This window comes from Oryzias latipes, chromosome 19 (genome assembly GCF_002234675.1).
Source record: "Oryzias latipes chromosome 19, ASM223467v1".
NCBI classification, from domain to species: Eukaryota; Metazoa; Chordata; class Actinopteri; order Beloniformes; family Adrianichthyidae; genus Oryzias; species Oryzias latipes.
The window spans coordinates 19,217,432-19,232,061 of record NC_019877.2 but is presented as its reverse complement, the minus strand read 5'-3'; the positions used below and the strand labels follow the sequence as shown (position 1 = coordinate 19,232,061).

The window sequence follows — 14,630 nt, the reverse complement described above, 5'->3', positions numbered from 1 at the left end:
AAGACCAAGTGGTGGAAGCTACAGAATGAAGAAACTTGTGAGGAATTTAGGCAGAAGTTGAGGCAGGTCCTGGGTGGTCAGGATGAACTTCCAGATGACTGGGAAACTACAGCAGAGATTATCAGGGAAACGGGTAGGAAGGTGCTAGGTGTGTCATCTGGAAAGAGGAAAGACGGTAAAGAGACTTGGTGGTGGAATGAGGAAGTACAGGAATGCGTCCAGAGGAAGAGGTTGGCTAAAAGGAAGTGGGATGTAGAAAGGACTGAGGAAGGTAGACAGGAGTACAAGGAAGCGCAGCGTAGAGTGAAGAGAGAGGTGGCAAAGGCCAAACAGAAAGCTTACGATGAGCTTTATGACAGGTTAGACACAAAGGAAGGAGAGAAGGACTTGTACAGGCTAGCCAGACAGAGAGACAGAGATGGGAAGGACGTGCAACAGATAAGGGCGATTAAGGACAGAGATGGAAAGTTGCTAACAACCCAAGAGAGTGTACAGAAAAGATGGAAGGAGTATTTTGAGGAGCTGATGAACGAGGAAAATGACAGGGAAAGAAGGGAGGAAGATGTGGTTGTTGTGGAGCAGGAAGTAGCAGAGATTGGAAAGGATGAGGTTAGGAAGGCTCTGAAAAGGATGAAGAGCGGAAAGGCCGTTGGTCCTGATGACGTACCTGTGGAGGTATGGAAGTGCTTAGGAGAGACAGCAGTGGAATTTCTAACAAGGTTGTTCAATAGGATTTTAGAGAGTGAGAAGATGCCTGAGGAATGGAGGAGAAGCGTTCTGGTCCCGATCTTTAAGAACAAGGGTGACACGCAGAACTGCAGCAACTATAGAGGAATAAAGTTGATGAGCCACACAATGAAGCTGTGGGAAAGAGTAGTGGAAGCCAGGCTTAGGAAGAAGGTGGAGATTTGTGAGCAGCAGTATGGTTTCATGCCCCGTAAGAGCACCACTGATGCCATTTTTGCTTTGAGAATGTTGATGGAAAAGTACAGAGAAGGTCAGAAGGAGCTGCATTGTGTGTTCGTAGATTTAGAGAAGGCGTATGACAGGGTGCCGAGGGAGGAGCTGTGGTACTGTATGAGGTCGTCTGGAGTGGCAGAGAAGTATGTCAGAGTAGTTCAGGACATGTATGAGAGAAGTATGACGGTGGTGAGATGTGCTGTAGGTCAGACAGAGGAGTTCAAGGTGGAGGTGGGACTACACCAAGGATCAGCTTTGAGTCCTTTTTTGTTTGCTATGCTGATGGACAGGCTGACAGACGAGGTAAGACAGGAATCTCCCTGGACAATGATGTTTGCGGATGACATTGTAACTTGCAGTGAGAGTAGAGAGCAGGTGGAGGAACAGCTAGAGAGGTGGAGGTTTGCTCTGGAAAGAAGAGGTATGAAGGTCAGTCGTAGTAAGACAGAATACATGTGTCTGAACGAGAGGGATCAAGGTAGAAGCGTTAGGTTACAGGGGACTGAGGTGAAGAAGGTGCAGGAGTTTAAGTCCTTGGGGTCAACAGTTCAGTGTGATGGGGATTGTGGAAAAGAGGTGAAGAGGCGAGTGCAGGCAGGTTGGAGCGGGTGGAGGAAAGTGTCAGGAGTGTTGTGTGACAGAAGAGTGCCAGCAAGACTCAAAGGAAAGGTGTACAAGACAGTGGTGAGACCAGCTCTGCTCTATGGGTTAGAGACGGTAGCAGTGAGACAGAGACAAGAGGCTGAGATGGAGGTAGCGGAGATGAAGATGTTGAGGTTCTCCTTAGGAGTGACCAGGTTAGACAGGATAAGGAACGAGTACATCAGAGGGACGGCTCACGTTGCCTGTGTTAGCGACAAAGTCAGAGAAGCCAGACTGAGATGGTTTGGACATGTTCAGAGGAGGGATAGTGGATATATTGGTAGAAGGATGTTGGAGATGGAGCTGCCTGGCCGGAGGGCAAGAGGACGGCCAAAGAGGAGATATATGGATGTCTTAACAGAGGACATGAAGTTGGCTAACGTTAGGGTAGAAGATGTTCATGATAGAGTGAGGTGGAAAAGGATGATTCGCTGTGGCGACCCCTGATGGGAAAAGCCGAAAGAGAAAGAAGACAACGTACGGTACATTGTTTGCCAGGACCGGTTTTTATAAATACAAAAACAGAATGATCACTTCTGTAGAGAAATGCCGCTGAACACGGTTACAACCAAGGGAAACTCAGTACCTGTCTCTTTAGCTTTCTTTCCTTCTGACTGCCAAAGTAAGTGAGGATTTTGAACCCAGGACACCAGCGTTTCAACTCCATTTCCCAGTTTAGCATCACGCTGGTGGGGACAATGATGAGATGGGGGCCCCAGTTCACTTTTGAAAAAAATAAAAATGAAATGTAAAACAGTCAAACATTTCTTTGTGATGCAAACACTGCAAAGCTTCATGTCTGTTACCTTTTTCACAGGCCAGGTGAGCGAGCAGAGCAATAGTTTGGATGGTTTTACCCAGACCCATTTCATCAGCTAGTATTCCGTTAAGCTTCTTCTCATACATGGTGACCAACCAGTCCAGCCCAATGTGCTGGTACTCTCTTAAAGTGCCATGAAGCAGGAAAGGGATGGGAGTCTTGACCTTAAGTTACAAGAACAATAGGAAGTTATCTCATTTTGTTCTTGAGAGTTTATAAAATAAACTTCATATCTTCATAGCTGACCTTTGTAGTAGCCAGAGTGTAACCTTTAGGCTGCAGGCTCTCAGCAGTAGCAGCAATATGACTGATTTCTTTCTTTGGTCGTGAGCTGGAAGAAGACAGACTGCTGTCTCCCTCCTTCAGCAAAAGCTCCATTCCTTCATCATCATCTGCTTCCTCATTACTCATCTCATCCTTGTCACTTTCCTCGTCTTCAGCACTTTCTCCTGGTGAATCTGAAAGAAAAACATTTGGATTAACAGATTTATCTTTCAGGTTTAAGATTCAAGAATTCAAGAACAACTTTATTGATCCCCGAAGGGAAATTTAGTAAAGGGAAATTTAGTAGCTAGTATTTAGTTTATCTTCAGGCCTCGACAGAGAGACCATCAAATGGGCATGATTCTAAACCAACAGGATAGTACCTGAGGAAGACGTGTTGCTTTCCACATCGCTCTCATCTTCTTCGGTCTCCACCTCCTCATCACCAGAAACTTCCAAATTGGAGCTTGCTCTAGAGCCAGAACCGGACGGTTCTTCGAAATCGGACACATAAGCTCCTTTATACTTCTCAAGCAGCTCCTCAATGCTCATTTCTCCTGTGAGGGCAGAATTAATATGATAGGCAACAGGTTAAAGCGAGAAAACAATACAAACCTGAAGCATGATTTAACAACATTATTCCCACTGAATGCATCAGGAAAAACATAATTCACTAATTCAATACCCTCTCTGTTCAAGTCATCAAGCTCCTCTGCATGATCAACATTTCCTTCCCTCTTCTCCTGTGCTGCTATGGTGTCCTCCTCATCCTCAGCTGCAAAATAAGATAAAAAATAACACATTTAATACAATTTAAAATAAAATAAAAACACCTGCAGAATGCTGTGTCCTTATGAACATCTGAGGAGAATGTTTCTAATCAGTCTTACCATCCTCTTCATTAGCAGTAAATTCCCCATCTTCCTCTTCCTCCCGCTCCTGCTCCTCTTCCTCTTCTGATGTAGATGATCCATTTGAGCACTCTTCCTCAGACGGCTTTGGAATTAACAACAGGTCATGGAAAATGAACCATCTGAGAAGATTCTAATTCTAAATATTCCCACTCGGCCTAAACCAACTGTATTTATAAGAATAACCTGCTAATAAAAAGGACATTAAAAATATCTTCAAATGTATTTTTAATTTGTTTTAGGAAATCCAGTAGTCTGAAAGACATATGACACATAGTATATTTAGGATTGAAAGACAATTTAGTGTTCATTTGAAAACAGCATCTCCCTTAAATGTATTCAAAGCCTCCAAGAGTTTCAGTGAAGGTAGTCTGGGGTCAGAGCTGTCACAGGGAGGTTCTCTTTTTCACACACGTATTTTTAAAATTCTGTTTTTATGAAAGAATAGGTGTTTTATGCCTAACAGCAGAGTTTGACTCATTTCTCCTAAAGCACTTTCAATGTAGACCAGTTTGATGAGGTACCTGCGGCGGTGGTAATTTGAGGGTGCTGAGAAGTTGATCAAGGGGCAACATGCCCTCTTCCTTCAGTAGTTCAATTTCCCTCTGATGGCTCTCAGCATCATTCCCCTCCTGCTGCTCCTCCACCTCTATGGTTTCCTCGTCATCTTCCTCCTCACACGGAGGCTCGAAGTCTCTGTCTGCGTGGAGATAAGGGTTTTTGGTCGAGATAAAATATATATAATTATATAATATATCAAGAGTAAGATAGATTAAAAATACGTTGAGCTTGACAGAACACACAAATGTCAGAGGCAGTTTAATACTAACTATGATGCTCAAATTTAAAATACACCTCAGATTTCATCCAACTAGATTCAAATTTCTGAAGAAAAAAAATCTGTTTGTTTTTCTTAAACATTAGGAGAAAGAGATGTTTTTTTTAACCAAGACATGTTTTAAAGTCCCATTCTGATCATCTTCTGATCTATCATAAAAGTGTTCCCAGTGGTCTTTTAATGATGATTATAATGTTTTTAGCCAAAAATAAATAAAGTAATGAAAAGTGTGTCGTTTCCTAGGACATAGTTTCTGCAGAACAGCAGCAGTTCATTAGAAGTTTACCTCTGAGTTGTGAGTGGAACTGAACTGCTGGCACAAAGCAACTCTACCCCTTTACCCTCCCCATTGATGACAGCTCTCGGTTTACACGTTCTCCCCCCCTACCTAACATTGCCAGTGCAACAAAAAAGGCAAGCAATTTTGGCGCTATCCATTTGCAGAGCCTTGAGCCAGATGTCAGCTTACATGAGGAAAACGTAGAAGTCATGGATCTATTTGTCTGCAAGTGGATGCATCAGAATAGGGCAGAGCAGGGAGCTTGTGGACCGCTCATCGTATCACAAAAACAACCTTTTTCAAACAGCATTTTGTCGTCTGCTCCTGATTCACAAAAGTTTGAATAAAGGCTCAATATTGTTAATATATGTCCTCCAGCATTGTGTCAAAAAAAACAATTTTCATCAGAGCGGGTCTTTAAGTTATCTCAATTGCTTCAGATAGAGACAGCAGTGAAGATGACTTTCAAAGTAAAAGGTCACGCCCTCCTTTCTTTTTTTAAATCTCGGACAAGTTAAAAGTTTCAATTGATGTCCGTGTTTATGCTCTACAATCCTAGGCTTTCAGACAAGTCTGACAGGTTTAACATGGATACCATGCAGCATTAGCTACAGATCACTGAAAATTCCTTCAAAAACTGTTTCTTTTTAAATCATTAATATAATTACAACTATTAATCATGTATGCACATTTAAACAGCTCTCATGTATATTTAAACATATCTAAAATATTATAAAAGCCTAAGCTGTCAAAAAGCACTTATTCCCAATGAAACATCTGACCTCTGTGGACATTAGAGAACATTCAGCTGTTGGTGTCTTGCTATTTGACAACATCAATGTCTCAACCACTGAATCAGCTCTTAAAGTATTGAGGTTCTGTTACAAGTCAACAGCAAAAGTCACCTATGTGACGCCTATAGAGGAACACTCACCGTCCTCATCAGTGGCAGGCGGATGTATTTTTTGAGGAGAGACGACAACCTCAGGAGGCCTGCTGGGAGCAAGTGACTTGCTGAGAAGGTCGGAGTATTTCTCCGTCTGGCCTACAATGAAGTCCAGCTGAAGGTCTAAAGCCTTTTTCCGTTTTTCCTCCAGCCTGGACTGCTGCTTGAACTGAACCACCTTCACACACAGACAACAGCAACAAAATGGGTTGGTTTTTGCTTCTGAATGCCAGTATAGACATGCAATATTTATTTCAAAATAAGAGTCTTGGATTTACAACTAATTGCAAAAGAATACCAATCTCCCAAAATACAGATTGCACAGGGACTTCTGTACCTTCTCAACATTAGTCCAGAATGATCGGATTTCTTTTGCGATATTGGAGGCAATTTTTCGGATTTTGGCATGTTCGTCTCTTTTAGCTTTTTCCTCTTTTTGTCGAAGCTCCTCATGATGTCGCACCACCATTCGCACCACCTAAAAACAAGTCAACGATACACATTACAGAAAAAAATGCAATGGAGTGTTTACATCCATTTCCACTTATGTAAAAAGCTTGTAATTATGAAAATTCACTCAGCTGACCAGTAAAACAACTTACAAATGAGAAGCAAACAAAAACAACTATTTGTGATCATTCAAAGACGTATTACCTTTCTGGCCACACCTCTCTTCCAGCGTCTCTCTTGAGCAAAGTCAGCAGAAAGCCACTGCATCTCCTCGCATAAGTAATCCCAATGAACTTTGGGTCGCTGAGGTTCCGTCAAGCGGCTAAGACGCTTCGTTGACCAGAAGCCCTCACGCTTCAAGGCCTGTGTTCGATGCTCAATGTCCGCTTCCTGCAAAGCACACACCGATTAGGATGCCTCTGAAATGTTGGGGTTAAGTGTTGGCATGGAAAAATGTAGTGCAGAATGAGTTCCTTAAAAGGAAAATTCCAATTTTGGTGAAAGCACAAAGGATTTAAACCTAGACCAGATGGTGCACAGCTGTCGATGTGCAATTCCTCTTTAAGATGGCTTCATGTAGGCACACTTAAAAATCAAATTACTTTAAATTGGTTTCTTTAATTATCCGCAAATGGACAAAAAAAAAACAGTACTGCCATTTCATTCCACCAAAAAGCTACAAAGTCACCAATATATTGTTCATACTAATCATTTTTGTCAGCAACTCTTTCTAACTCTCTGCCTAGCTGCCATTAGTCTCTCGCCTGTAGTTAAAACATTGGGGGGGTTGACATTTCTTTATGAAGGTAAACCTCATAAAACTTTAGAGGCTTTTCAAAAGACAGCAACACAAGCCCTCTACATGAAAATAAAATGCTCAATGGAAAAGCAACCAAAGAATTATTTGTTTTTTTTTCATAGATTTGTGATTTCTAAAGCTAACTTGTTTATATAAACAGCTGCAAATGCTTTTGTCAGGCATTGTAATTATGAACACCATGCGATGTTGTTGCATCATTCAGCGATACATATGCAAGTAATTTCCGGCTTTGCGTTTTTGTAAATCTCTCAGGAAATAAACAAATTAGATTAAAACAGCTTTTTTTACTAGATAGAACTTACTAATTGCATGTCAGATTGCTTTACTCGACCCCTGCAGTGCAGCACACAGCTGCATTCATTATGAATGCACTGTCAATGCTTCTGTAGTTTTTGCTCCGAACCAGAATAAAAAAAAAAGGCTTGTCTCGCATTAGTTTTACAAAATGTTGGTGGTAGAAACTGAATTAACTGGTGAGAGGTAAATATCTGAAACCACTGTGGTGGCAAAAGGTTATTATATAAATATACATTAAATCAGATTTATGGATGGGAAAATATGCCATCTTTAGATTCTCCGTGTCATAAAAATATTCCTTTAGATTATTCAGAACATGTTTTTTTTTTTGTGTGTGCTTAAATGTAAGCTAAAGAATTTCACTTACATGTTTAGCAAGCTCTGCCATGTCAGTGACTCTTTCTCCACGCGACCTCTGAGAGGCAGCCTGGTCTGTTGGGGAGGAGCAGGAGGTGTAGCCAGTTGAGGTAGGGGAGACAAACTTGCCATGGGGACCTCTGAGAGGTGAGGACTTCTCTCGTCGAGATGTGGTCCAATCCGTGCTGGATGAAGGACCAAGGAAGGAAGAGGAGGTTGAGGACGAGACAGGAGACGAGTTGGCAGAGACTCTTTCTGAGATCCACTGACGCACCTAAGACACCAAGGAGAAAAATGAGGATAACATCTTTTTTTGGAAAGTTGACAAACATAAAAAAAGTGGAAATTGTTAAAGATAACCCCATACATAACCGAAGCAGGAGTTTGCGCTTAACGAGTATAAACATCTTCCATTAAGTCCCACAATGACTTATCGTCAGTATGCTTTCCTTACATCAAAAAATCGTTTACACAAGTTAAAACGAAAAATTATCAGAAGTGATGGTGTCCGTCTATCATGTGCCCTCATGCTGGTTAATATGATGCTTTCAATGCCTGACAACCTCCACTTACCTTCAGGAACATCACCTGTCTGGCTGTCCTGTTCTGTCCCTGCTAGAAAACACATGTGGCTTAGCATGCGGCCAGTTTATGTAGAACAAAATTATTATATTGTAAATATAATATCTCATACATTTAGAATGACAACAAGAACACAACCGCAATGCATTTTGGGAAAGCTAAATATACACAATTACCTTCCAATTGTTTGGTGAATAAATTGATTTGTTAAAATAAAATGTATAAATACTAAAAGAAAGAAAAAAAGAAAAATCACAATTAAAAAGAATTTTTAAAAAGAGCAGCCCTCAATAGCCGCTATTTTCCTTATATCTGGATAGAGAATAGAGAATGCAAAAAAAGATTTGCTTATAAAAAGAAAACATAAAAATTGCTATCTTTTTAAAGAGAGGGGTTTTTACATCCGTGAAAATTTCTTTTCACTGTGTGAAATAAGACAAAAATATTTTTTAACATGTTGCCTCTCCAGGACATTCTGAGTCTCTGCAGAGGTCAATTAAATGAATATCTGATGAAAGTACCTTGTGTGATGAGCTGGAGGAGGTCATTTCACTTTCGTCTGCTTCCTCATCACTGTCTTCTTCCTGGCTGCTAACCTGACCTGACAAGCTCTCTTGGACTTCCGTTTCTCCCACGGGTTTGTCCTGCTCCATGTCCTCACTGTCCTCATCCTCAAAGTCAGGGATGCCCGTCAGAGGATTGCTGGGACTGGCAGCCATTGTAACCTCACAATCCGTTTCCTCTGGTGCTGTGACCACGTGGATGGTGTCAGGTAAAACAAGGGAAGTGGTGTCAGTGGGGGTTTCAACATTTTCAGACGCAGGATCTGCTTCGTTTGTTGATGTTTTGGTAGAAGTTAAGGCTACGGGTTTGTTTATTGAAGCTGTTGCAGAGTCAGATTCATTCTGAAGAGGTGTGCAACCACTCAAATTAGACTGCTGAGCTTCAACAGGAGCTGCTGATTTTTCTTCGTCAGGGGCCTGATCTTCCTGGCTGCTTGGAGCCACAGATGAAGATGAGGAGTCTTTTGTGACATCTGCAGAAAGGCACTCCTCAGTGCCAGACCAAGAACTGTGGGAATTTGTCAATATGGCGTCCGCATTCGGTAGGTTAAGGAGGGGACTTTTTTCTGATTCCTGAACAAGCAACTTTGGATCGACACTAGAGTAACGTGTGGTGGAGAGTCCCTCAGGTTTGGCCTCAGTGGGCATAACCACAGCGTGAATACTCTGTGATGGAGTCAAAGCAGGAGTTTCTTTGGTCCCTTCATGAGTGGAAACACGAGGCTGGTTTTCTAAACAAGAAATATGCACTGAAACTGCAACAGAAGGCTGTGCCCCCAGTTTTTCCCCACCAATGTCAGCCACCGGGGTGGAGATTCCTAAAGAACTTGTTGCTGTTTCTGCTTTTGGCTTAGAAGAATCCAATCCGTGTGCTTCCTTTAACTCTGACTCTGTAGCATTCGCTTGTACACAGTGGGTGCCAAATTGTATACTTGTGTCTGCCTGCTGAACAGTGAAAGACTCTGAAGCAACTGCAGCTACTTGAACTAAACAAACCTCACCTGAGTGAGACACTTCAACCGTTTGATTATCTAATATCAAATGTGGCCCGACTGCAGCTACCCTTGCTTTTTGTATGGACAAATTATGGGAATCATGCCCACTTGAAGAAGGCAAAGGTTGCTGGGAAATGATGATTGTTTCACTTTCATCAGCCGAGTGAAAGGTAGGTTCAGTGTCCTCTTTGATGGTGTACTCCTCAGTATTTTCCAGTAATGCATTGAATAAGTTTACTTCATATCCTGGAGACTGAGGTATCTGTGTGCTACTGCTGCCACAGATCGTTTCCTCAGCAACCTCCTCCACCAAACTGCAAAACTCATATACTTCCACGGGCTGAGAGCTGAGTTCCATGCCCGCCTGAACACCATCTTCATACAGTTTTGCTCCTCCAGTGGAGAGTTCATTAACAATGGCAGCTTCGCACACAGTGCCATCTTCTCGTTGTAGCAGGTAACTCTGATTTAGGTGCATGTTTGACCAGTCACCACTGATATGAGCCCCCTCTCGGACGACCACGATCTCATGGGCATTGGCAGAGTGAACAATCTCAGCAATCAGTGAGGTTTCGTGGGCAGGGACTGGATCAGAGGTATGGGACATGTCTGTCTTGATGACCTCCCCTGCATGTAGTGAGACAACCAGGTTGGTGTCAAACAGAGGAGCTCCTGCTGGAGGTTTGGAGGAAATCTCCGGCAGCACTGAAGGGGCAGCAGCATCTGTTTGGGTTTCCCTTACCCCCCCATCACCCTGCTCTGTTACAGGGAGATTCCTGGTGGGCACTGCACTCTCATTTCCAAGGGAGGAATATAATCCATGCTGGGATTCTTTAGCCTTTTGGGTCTCAAGTATATCAGGTGGGTGAGGTTGTGTTTCCTTGACAGAGGTGACATCAAGCGCCTCTGTCAAGGCCTCGATTGATTCTGAAGTATTTTCCTTTTGCACATTGCTGCCGTCGTTTGGGATTTTCCTGACGGTTTTAGGTTGTGTTTTTGGAAGGTTTGTTTGTTTGTTCTTTGCATTTTCCGCTGAGAGCAAAGAGGCTGAAGCATTTGAGTCCTTGAAACTATCTTTTGGTTCTGCAGTATCTGATGGAGTTTTGTGGCTGCCCTGACGGACGAATGTTTCCCTGTCTGACTGCACCGCAACCCCATAGTTTGTGGGGTCTTGAACTGTGACACCAACAATTGAGGGAGAGACGGTGGATTCTGAGAGCTCTTGTCTACGAACATCCACTTTTGTTTCAGTGTCGGGATTATAGTCCAAAGCGATAGATTGTTCTTCCTGGGTACGCAAAGTAACCACAAGCCCGGTATTTTCTTGATGAGGCCGAATCCCGTCTGTTTGACTATCTGAGTGGCTTTCCTCTTTATTAATTTGTAGCCCGTCCTGAACCTCTTGCACTGAGCCGTCAATCCGTGCTGCAAGTGGGGGGCAAGGAAGATTTGAGAGCCTTTGCTTCTTAGCAAAGGAACTACTGTCCTGAATGAAGGACACTGGCAATGACTTAGCAATTCCAACAATGCTCTCCTCAGTGCAGACTTCTTCTGAGATGACATCCTTAAAATTGCTGCTTGTGAGAGTCTCAGAAAAGGTTGCTGAAGCATCCATGCCAGGGAATACTGAGCTGTTGCCGTCCGACAACGACATGCTGGATGGATTTGTAGATGGAGGGATCGGGCAGGGGGCAGCTGCGACCGACTGCGGGGCATGCCGAGGTGACTCCCCAGCCACATTCTGCGCAGCCTGGGGGTTACCACCCAGCACATCCACAGCCGGAGAGGCCTGCTGCCACACCCCCTTCTCCGCAGAGCTTCCTTTCTCTGTGCTGCTCTTGCTACACACAGCACCTGGGGAGGAACAAGACACAGGAGGTCAATAATTTCTACAAACTGCAAAAGTTCAAATTAGGCAGAAACTGACACTTTTAATCAGTGTAAATTGGTAAAAATGCATTTTGTTTCTTTGATCAAATGTCTTGTTGCCTGGGAGTCTCTGCATATCACCTCTCATCTGCACAGCTATGATCAAATGACTAAATTTACCCCCAAATAATCTATGTGTGCACATATTTGCAAAAATGTTTTGCACATGAGAGTCCACAATGCCTTTTTAATGCACGTTTATCTTCACCTTTGCATCTCTACAATTAGTAGCAAATATTAAAGTCCCACTTTGATCATCTTTTGATCTTTGTAAAACCATCCCCAATGGTTTATTGATAATATGTCGTTTTAGCCACATTTTTTAAAACTTGTTTTGTTTTCTAGGACATAGCTTCTGGAGAGCAGCAAGCGTTCATTGAAAATTTGCCTTTAAGTTGAGGTGTAGAGTAAGCCAGCCCCCACTTTTCCTTCATGAATTTGGTTGCAGTCTGTCCACCTAGCTTTACAGCCCCTCTACCTAACATTACCAGTGCAACAAAAATGGCGAGCAATATCGGTGATATTAAGTCATCGTTTATCAGAGTGGAGCGGAACAGCAGGTTTGTGGATTGTCGATGTCGGTTTTACGTCACACCCACAAGCCTTTTCAAACTGCATTTTTTCCTATGCTCCTGATTCACAACAATTTGAATAAAGAAACCCACACAAATGCAATTTTAAGTTTAATTTTCTTTATATATGGCCATCATCATCAGAAAAATATCATAAGAATATGTTAAAAACACCAAAAAACAATTTTCAGAGTGATTCTTTAAAAAGTTTGCCACATTTGTATTTGTTTTATAGCAAAAAAACATCCTAGTTGTATGTGATTACACTTAGATGTGCTTCTGGGTTTTTTTCCTCCTGGTGTCTCACACACATGTGAAAGGGCAACTGGGAACATTGTAACCTTTATAGGAACGCAAAAGTGCTCTTACCTTTCTGTGGTGTGAGACACAGATCTTTTGCGCTTTCTACTTCCAGGATGATGAAATTAAGATCCCCTCCACATATTCTGAGGAAGTGGAAACAAGAGAAGCAGAAACTGTGATGAACTGGCTTAAATAAACCATTTATCACATTTAGAAACATAAAAGGGAAAGCAAAAGGGTCAACAAACACTGTATGAATGTGAAAAGGTAAGTTTGCCATGATTCTGCAGAAATCACCCCAAGGCATTTTTATCAGACATGATATAGTCATATAAAATCATCACCGTTTTTGAATAGACAGGTCCTGCCAGAGCCAGGTAAACAGTTTGGGTGATCACCTAATGCTATCACGAGTGCTTCATCTTCTTGCAGCAGCAACAGAATAAATTCTCAGTGGGGCAGCCTAGACGGAGCCGATCCAACGTGCGTTTGGTGCAGTCGCCCACAGGAAGACGTTGGCAATTTTGCAGCAAACAGATTACAGCTGGAAAGCCGGTCGGGCCTAGATTCGTTCAATGTTTTTCTGAATGCGTTCCATTGTGGCTAGTTGTAGCCACATGGACTTAAACATCTTTTCATCATTCTCACCCCCAGTTATACACTAGAAATATGTGTACCAGTAGCGCTACTTGTTTGTGTGAAACGTATAGCGTATTACATTTACCATCTACTGAAGCAATGATACAAGCCTAAAGTAAGGTTAGAGGTTTTAAAATGCTCAGATGTTAACGCCTAATGTTGCCGGTTAGGCTTATGTGATAGGCTAGCTAGCATTAGCCTCTACAATAACACTGATTGTGTGGCACAGGAGCTTGCTGCTAGCTAGCAAGCTAGAATAGTTGGTAAATGCATTTGTTGCGCAGGCGCCTGGATCCATTCGTGGTTATGTAATGCTTCAGACTGAGGGCACTTTGTTAATGCAGACACATTTGATATGGTACTTTAATGTGACACAAAAACATCAAAGTCTTATTAAAAACCCGCTACTGCCTTCACTACGGGTGGTGGTGGTGGTGATGGGGTGCTAGTGACGTCACAGCGCGGGGTCAAATCCCTTTAAAATATATATATGTATAAATAACTTATTCCAAATTCCAACTATCGTTAAGGTATACTAAGACAAAGAAGAAAGTCTTCGCATAACTATAAGATAAAATAAAAAATTTAATCATTTTGCGGGGGACTTTAGGGGGACCCACACGGTGTCACGGCGGGTTCTTCAACAGCGACAATACGGAAATTTCGTTTTTGTTTGATTTTTGTGGCTACATTAACTGCACCGTCAATAATTTACAAAAGTGTCCTAAGACTTTCTGTCTTCGTCCACATCGCAGTCACCATTTTTGTGTATGCAATCCACACAAAATACAGTATTAAGCAAAATATATCTAATTGTGTTTTTTCGTAAGTCACAGCCCCCCCTCAAGTTCCCCAGTACTTCCTCCTTGCCCCCCTCCCTGTCAGGGCCGCCATCTTAAGTTCCCACCTACCTGAAATTTCCGACCAATTTTCTTTTACTAAATTCTTGCTAAAGAAGACGTCATCCGCGTAAAATCGTACTCAATCCGTGATGCCAGTAATCCAAACTATCTCCCGGTACCCAACGAGGTACCACTAGGTCGGTGGGAAGAAGTTAAAATACGGACCGGGAGAGACTGGGTTTCGGCGCAGAATGTAGCGGTCGCGGGGAGGAGACTTTACGCAGCGAAATGGTGGAGGATCGCCGCTGCTGACAATGTGCAGAACGAGCCTAGATCTCGCGATATCACCAAGCGCGCCACTTTAAACCTGGACTTTTCTTTTAGGACGCTTACAATTTACTTTTGTTTTAATAATAGGTACGGTAGTAATATTCTCGTTTGATTAAGTTTGAATGAAACTAGCAATTTAATCATTTTTTTTCAGGATGATACGGGAATTTAAAAGCGAACGTTTCTTTATAATTATTTACGTATCGGGTCTAACTTGAAATTATGTTACTTGGTAAACAACACCCAAAGTCTTAAGCAGTAGGAATTTGTTCTTTACCCTAGAAACGTAA

At 42.4% G+C, this 14,630-nt stretch overlaps 1 protein-coding gene across 4 annotated transcripts in view; it reads right to left on the bottom strand.

Moving 5' to 3' along the window:
* The window catches only part of srcap (Snf2 related CREBBP activator protein), a 34,011-nt gene extending 19,708 nt beyond the window's left edge, over positions 1 to 14,303 (bottom strand). Inside the window, exons 1-15 of one of the 4 annotated variants that reach the window (XM_020711943.2) lie at positions 14,080 to 14,303; positions 12,596 to 12,672; positions 8,689 to 11,579; positions 8,159 to 8,200; positions 7,596 to 7,859; positions 6,316 to 6,501; positions 5,999 to 6,139; positions 5,650 to 5,839; positions 4,122 to 4,297; positions 3,577 to 3,682; positions 3,372 to 3,461; positions 3,070 to 3,243; positions 2,669 to 2,880; positions 2,409 to 2,586; positions 2,189 to 2,325 (exon numbers count right to left, since the gene is read on the bottom strand). In XM_020711943.2, the coding sequence (XP_020567602.1) occupies positions 2,189 to 2,325; positions 2,409 to 2,586; positions 2,669 to 2,880; positions 3,070 to 3,243; positions 3,372 to 3,461; positions 3,577 to 3,682; positions 4,122 to 4,297; positions 5,650 to 5,839; positions 5,999 to 6,139; positions 6,316 to 6,501; positions 7,596 to 7,859; positions 8,159 to 8,200; positions 8,689 to 11,379 (4,587 nt within the window). In that variant the 5' untranslated portion in view covers positions 11,380 to 11,579; positions 12,596 to 12,672; positions 14,080 to 14,303. Of the gene's footprint in view, positions 1 to 2,188; positions 2,326 to 2,408; positions 2,587 to 2,668; positions 2,881 to 3,069; positions 3,244 to 3,371; positions 3,462 to 3,576; positions 3,683 to 4,121; positions 4,298 to 5,649; positions 5,840 to 5,998; positions 6,140 to 6,315; positions 6,502 to 7,595; positions 7,860 to 8,158; positions 8,201 to 8,688; positions 11,580 to 12,595; positions 12,673 to 12,873; positions 13,039 to 14,079 lie in introns of those variants that run through there. The other 3 variants (XM_020711945.2, XM_020711944.2, XM_011488406.3) reach the window with 3 other exon arrangements.
* Positions 14,304 to 14,630: the final 327 nt, after the last annotated feature.